Source organism: Doryrhamphus excisus, linkage group LG1, assembly GCF_037039965.1.
Source record: "Doryrhamphus excisus strain RoL-2023G ecotype Guam linkage group LG1, RoL_Dexc_Guam_v1.1, whole genome shotgun sequence".
In the NCBI taxonomy this organism is placed as follows: Eukaryota; Metazoa; Chordata; class Actinopteri; order Syngnathiformes; family Syngnathidae; genus Doryrhamphus; species Doryrhamphus excisus.
Genome location: NC_136357.1, coordinates 24,086,055 through 24,093,044, shown reverse-complemented (window position 1 = coordinate 24,093,044; position 6,990 = coordinate 24,086,055). Strand labels below are relative to the sequence as shown.

Sequence of the window (6,990 nt, the reverse complement as noted above, 5' to 3'; positions counted from 1 at the left end):
CCAAAAAAAGCGCTATTGACGACAGATGGCGTTATTAGCTCCCAGTGAAGACATTCAAGTCCAGTAGAAGAAGAAGACATACCGAAGAAGAAGAAAACTACCCGGAAGAAAAAGTCTCTCACGTGAAGTGATTAGCAGGACTTGGAAAATCAACAGACGACAACGTAAACATGGAGGGTAAGTACAGTTTAATGCAGTCTTTTTTCCAGAAAGTTCAAAGTGTGTGTAACCAATGCAATGACTTATGCGTATATTAACCTCCAAAAGCATGATAGCATAGGATAACCGAGTAGTAACACAGCCACCGTGATACAGATTTTTAAAATAAAAACAATGTGATACAAAGTATAGACGCCTAATTGTCGACAACAAATACATTAGAGTGCAATGCTCAGTTATGCATTCAGCCACAAGGTAAAAAAAAGGGCATCGTTCAAGCCAGAACTGCCACTGGGTGTGTCAATACAGTGATTATTATATGATGTATTATGATTATGATCTCTGACATTATCCAGCTAACAGTGCTGCCAGAATGTCCACAAAAGGGAGACAGATCACAGGGTGTCATGTCTGGTATGTGCCAGTGAGAAGGAGGCCATGGCCACTGAGCCACTGATAGCACTGGTGTCTTTTGGTCTGTTCCAGGGACCGTGGCCCATGGACAGATCGAAAATGGGGTACGACAGGGGTTCCCAACCACCATGTGGTGCCAAAAAAGAAAAAATATCATAGTCGTTTAGAAATTATATTCTCTGTGACTTAAGGTTGCAAATGTTTTTGTGCAGCTGTCCTGCCTAATACAGTGTGTCAAATGCAGAAGTAACACAAATATTTTGTTGAAACCATTTAAGAGTAGGGATGGGTACCGGAATCAATATTTTGTATTCGGTAATCCATTGATTATCTACTGAGTACCAATTCATGTGAAATCAAACAGTACCGTGTTTTGGTACGTAAACACTAGTCTCTGGTGCTGCACCTAACATGCACTCAAAAGACTTAAGTATGCAAGTGCGCACATTGAGCGAGACTTCACAGCTATGTTGAAAAATTGCCATTCATGCCATTTCTCTCCAACAGAAGTTGGCATGCACAAGACGATTCCTAATGACTTGGTGAGAGTTGTTGGTGTTGAGGTGAGCAGATCACATCCTTCACAATATTCTGAAATTTTAGTCAATTTTAGTCTTTGAAAAGTTGAATTTGAACAGCAAGTGGCGGGGCCATACATTACATAACCGTATGCAAAAAAAAAAAAAAAGACACGGACAATCGTCAGTCCAAAATGTAGGTTGGTAGGCTGCAACTGGTATTGTGTGCAGTCCAATAACCATCAGACAGCATTTGCAAGGGAAAAGTTTTTAGAAGAAAAAAACATTTTGCATCACAAAAATGCCTACTAGAAAAAAATCAGACATCACAAATTGCTCTGTGTTATTTTTTCTGCTGTCGTATCATATTGCGCTACCGCCTGTTCATTCTTACGCACATAGTGAACGTAAACATGTCTGACTATGAAACAAAATCTCTTATTTTCGCTTGTGTATTCATAATTGCTCTTCAACCGAGCAAAACCGATTAAAAACCCAAATATTCAATAGCTCTAGCCCTAGTTGTATTCAAGGTTATGGATAGCTTAGCGTGGGGTAGCACATTCACAAGACGGCTTCTTTGAGACGCGCTGCACACACTGGCACCTCTCACCCTTCATCCAATCAGCAGTCAGGATTCAGTCTAGACGCATTCACAGGCTTGCGGTGAGTTGGCTATTTCAAAATCTTTTTGAAAATGCACATTTCTTTCACTTCATAGTTAAAAAAACAGAGCTTGGAGAAGGGAGCCGTAACAAGGCTGAAGACAAACCAAAACAATATGAACCTAACAGATAGTGGTTTGCTCTGCATCATATCAGCTAATGGGCAAAAATGCCCATTAATATTTTCCAAAGTTAAAACTAATGTGTGTGAATATCTAAAACACAAAGATAATAGGTCTGCTTTTATGGACAGGTGAGAGGTTGAAATCAGAATATATTTAAAAAAAAATTAAAGCAAAACTATTGTAATACCAAAATACTTGATGAACTGCATGATCATAATCTATTTTATTTTTGTTTCTTTTTGTAGCCTCAGATTCGCTACAAAGCTCAGGCCTTCACCCAAGCATTCCTGAAGAACAGCAGTGGGCCACGGAAATGTCAAGATCTAGAAAGCATGTTGTGTCACAAGGCAGTCATCTTGCAGTATGCCCGACCGAAGAAAAGCAAAGTTAAGAATACGAAAGCCAAAGGATTAAATGCTCGGCAAAAGAGGGCAATGAAGATCTTCCATATAAAGCCTGAACACCAGAGGTTAGTTTTGGAGCAAAGGCTGTCCTCATGGTAGCCATGTTTGCTCTGTTGTTGTGCTGGGCAGTGTGATGCATTTCATGTCAAATGGGAAAGACACCAACCTGCGTTTATATCAAAGCAAGACAGTTTTGGCACACGGAACCGTACCCAGAGTGTACGCCATGTATGTGTTTTTGATTTGGACAGCGTGCTGAACTTCAAGTAAGAACACAGCTTTGGTATGATGGTAAAAACATTGCACTGCATTGCTGCCAACGTGTTGCTTCCCATTCATCCAATTTGTTTCCTAGCGACACTGACTTTTTCGTTATCTCTGCAGGTATGAGCTTTTCCTGCCTCTGCATGACCTCTGGCGACAGTATATTATTGACCTTTGCGGTGGATTAAATCCAAAGAGGTAAATGACCTTTTAAGTAAATAACATGGCTGTGTGTATGGTTGTGTGTCTTCCTGATTTCTTCTTTTATTTTTTTTTTTTATTTGCATGTTTGTCACAATTAAACTTTTCGGATGATTAAACGAATTTAAATATGAGTCAAAAATCAAAATCTGCGTGGCCCTGTGTCAAGATGTGCCCGCTTTGATAGTTCACACAAAATGGTGTATGGCAAAAAAAAAAATACATTTCAAAATTGTCTTTACAAAGCAGCTCTGCACAGTTTTACATAACACATGTTTACCATCAATTTACTCACTGGCATGCAAAATTGTGTGCCACTAGTCAAGATGTCTTAAGAGCAAAACAGGAAGGTGGTGTTTGTCCTCATCTCGCTGCTACATTGTGTCTTTGGCAACAATCACGTCTTCAATTAAGGTAAAAGTAACCCGAAAGGAAAACGGAAATTTTGAATATTTTTGCCCATCATCCACAATTCTCATGTCAAACATAAGCACACAACTTTCTCTTTTCGGTGCAGTCTAAAAAGAGAAAAACAGTTCACATAAGGGAATTAACAATGCATGTAATAGGACACACCTACTTAGACTATAAAGCCCTCTAAAAAAGACCTCAAGTAATAATAATGCAAGTAATGCAATAGTATGTAATACTTGCAGTATTTGCCGTATTGTGATCAATTTCAACTGTAGCCCACCCTATAACTAAGTTGCATTGCATTTAGTCAACAAGTGTGTTGTTCTTGCAGTAATCCACTGTCTGTGCAGCAGAAACTTTTGAAGGCAGACTTCCACGGTGCCATCATGACAGGTAAATCGCCACTTACATTCAATCAAATACTTTTTTGTCATTTTCATATTTTTTTTTAATTTTATTTATTGAACAACACTTCACAACAGAAGTTGTCTCAATGAACTTTATGCACTTATGGAGCAGGCCGAGAACCATGCTCCTTGGGTGTCAGGCTCTGGCGGCTGGCTATCTGTTTTGATCTGTTGCTTTGAGATGGAGGGACAGAAAGTAAAGAGAGAAATTAGTCCTTGTTGAGTGAGCCATGGACTATAATTTAATTTTTGTCTGAGTTTACTGGTCAGAAGTTACTAGTCATTGACTTTGGATCACAGTGAGACACCCCCGGAGTTTGAATAACATTACAGTCATACCTGGCCGCGATACGTGAATTTCCAAAATTTAGGGTTATCAAAGTTAACGCGTTAACTGAAGTTTCCTTTTAACAGCGTTTTTTTTCACACCCGATCAACTTGCGCTCCTCCTGTTTGACCCTCAGCCCACAACGTAGTTTGATTGAAGCACGGTAACTCTGTAGCCATAAGCTGAAATGGAGAAGAAATGGAGAAAGAAGAGCATATTGATTGGTAAAGTTAGCTTCAAAGGCATACGAGTGTCCAACCTAACCAGTGTTTTTTTCATTTTTAGCTACATTTTTCAACTAAAATTGGACTTCCAGCTGCTAATGACGGGCATCAATGTGATGACCGTGGTTGAAGTCCAGTGTTGTGCTAGTATTAGCACCAAACTACCACAATGATACACATTAGCACTCAAAGTCATCACATTTTATGATTTATTTGTATGTAATTGAATGTGTTTTAAAAGAGAAATTAAATGACATTGAGTTTGTCATTTGGATAAAATGTTTTTTTTTACTATTGCCCCGTGTTTTAGCTACTTTCATTTGTACATTTCATGAATGAAAGGTGCATTGTGGTAAATCCTTAATAATAAGATAAGATATGCCTTTATTTGTCCCTCAGCAATAATAATAATAATAATAATAATCCTTTCTGAATGTTCCTAAATAGGCTTTTTTTTTACTCACAAACATTTAGAATTTAAAACCAGTATCATAAATAAACAAATCTTATTTTGAGCCAGTATGAGAGGTCTCACTCGCTGACAGTTTGTGGGCAAGTTTAAGAGCTCATATGCTGATAATACAGATGTATTGATGTATTGTTTTAAATAAGATTTCCCCTACTCATTATAGAAAAAAAAATATTTCTATGTGTGATTAAATGGGATCAATTGTGAGTTGACTGTAGACAATATGTGATTAATCATGATCAAATATTTTAATCCACTGACAGCCCTAGTTGCTAGTCATAACATGCATCCAATTGCATTCAGGTTTGTTTCAAATAGTACAGAAATTGTTACACAAAATTAAAGGCAAAGAAAAAAAATCCACCCAAATATAAAAATATAATTTTTTTTAATAATTGCCTATTCACCATGGGCCCTTGAAATTGTCTAATGGCGCCTTTGACCAATACCACTCATCTTAAATAAATTGTGTAAACTGTGCATCCATGTGATCGGTGCCTGTATCGGACAATGTCACTCATGGATGGAAACGGCATCATAAAACCCTGATCGGAGAAAATAGAATATTGAAATGTTGGAAAATCAAAAAAGCAAAGTTGATACTAATACGCTTTTTCACCGATATCACAAAGCTGAGATGCAGATTTTTTTAAATACAGTATATACAACTTAGTAGCATATCTACATGTGTTGGTTACAAAATATCAAAGTGACCCTTGCAGCCTTTAATTTTTCAGTATGTGGCCCTTGCTGGAAAAAATTGTGGACACCCCTGATCTACACGCTCACTGATATATACAAACTGTAAATCATGCGAGAAATAGGATTTCTACCAAATTAAGGTGTTGTGAGAGAGACCACAATGTCTTGTGTCTTGCACAATCTTGTATAAGGTCTTTGTGTAGGTTTCACAAATTCATTCATCAAGACCTGGCCCTTATCAATTACATGCGTGCAAATAGCCCTTCACTTTTCTTTTTCACAGTGGCTCGCTCCAAATGTCCATCATATGTGGGGACCACGGGGATTGTCATCCAGGAGTTCAAAAACGTGTTCAAATTCATCACCAAACAGGATCAATTGAAAGGTATTTACATATTTGTGGATTTGTGGATCCAACACCTGCTTGGATTCGGACCTGCCGACATGTATGGATTTTTTTTGTACTTGTCGTGCATTTTTGCCCTTTTATGACGCTTGTTCTCTCATTCCTTTCCATGGGTCCTGTGGCAGTCATACCCAAGAGGAACAGCGTATTTGAAGTGGAGATCAATGGTTTCATCTCATCCATCTATGGAAACAGGTTTCACCATCGATCCAGCGAACGCTCAGCCAAGAAGTACAAACTCAGTGGAAGTATTGACTTGTGATGGCAGACAATAATGTGGCATGCCTCATGGCGTTGTACTGCTGCATATCCAATTCCCTAGCATTTCACCAGGGGTGTCAAACGGGTTTTGGTTGTCCTCCAAGCGCCAGTAGTTGCTGTGAAACAATATCAGTGTATTCACTATTATTGGCAATAGGATAGCTATTTTTAAGTCATACATTAGCGCATCAAAAACAGGGAGGGAGGAATCATGAGGTTGTCAATCAACGATGGCGTTGCAGATGTTGCACGGCGCCGACCCTTCATTTTTTTGCAGAATTTGATGATGACATTCTCCTCCTGAATAACTGTTTTATATAATCGTTGGATTACATTTATCTCCAGAACGGTCCTCTTTTCTCTTTGATTGCCCTTGTTTACTCATGCCACAATGTACAGCTCCTCACCACGAACTAGTTTTTCTATTTGCTGGATTTATTTGGAAGGCACAGCACACCATTATGGTGCATTCAAGGACATTATCAGTGAAACATGAACATGTAAAAACAAAAATCCACAATTTGTACAGTGATACGTGTAGTCTGTACATTTTACGTATTGTAACTTAGGTTGAATGAGAAAAAAAATGCTATTTTCAGGGAAATAATTTTTTTTTGCGCAACTTGCAGTTGTGAAATCTGAATGAATTGCAATAAAACTAATGGAGATATGGTCGAAGTGCTGGACTCTGGATTGAAACCTAATACCTTCATAATACTAGACACCTTTGGATTGACTTTCTCCGTACTTTTACCAACATTCTGACACAAGTTGACCATGGCTTCACTTGTTCAAACGTTTTACCATTTTTGCATGTAATCCATCTTCTTTCGCTTATCCGAGGTTGACTCGAACAGGCAGGGTGCCCAAGACCAGAAGCCCAGACTTCCCTCTCACATGCTGCTTTGTCCTGCTCCTCCCAGAACATCCTGAGCCGTTCTCAGGTCAGTTGAGAGACACTCTCCTCCAGCAGGCATTTTTGCCGTGTTTGGTTTGATTGCTATTATTTCCAGGAGGTGGATAAATGAT

General features: G+C 38.6%; 2 protein-coding genes across 2 annotated transcripts in view; one reads left to right on the top strand and one right to left on the bottom strand.

The window, feature by feature from the left end:
• The window catches only part of LOC131132447 (hatching enzyme 1.2-like), a 147,688-nt gene that overhangs the window by 110,176 nt on the left and 30,522 nt on the right, over positions 1–6,990 (bottom strand). The window lies entirely within an intron of this gene.
• Positions 93–6,633, top strand: pop4 (POP4 homolog, ribonuclease P/MRP subunit). Its single transcript, XM_058078670.2, has 7 exons — positions 93–177; positions 1,081–1,136; positions 2,127–2,350; positions 2,670–2,747; positions 3,496–3,557; positions 5,578–5,679; positions 5,826–6,633. The coding sequence occupies exons 1-7, from the start codon at positions 171–173 to the stop codon at positions 5,960–5,962; spliced, it is 666 nt and encodes a 221-aa protein (XP_057934653.2). The 5' UTR covers positions 93–170; the 3' UTR covers positions 5,963–6,633.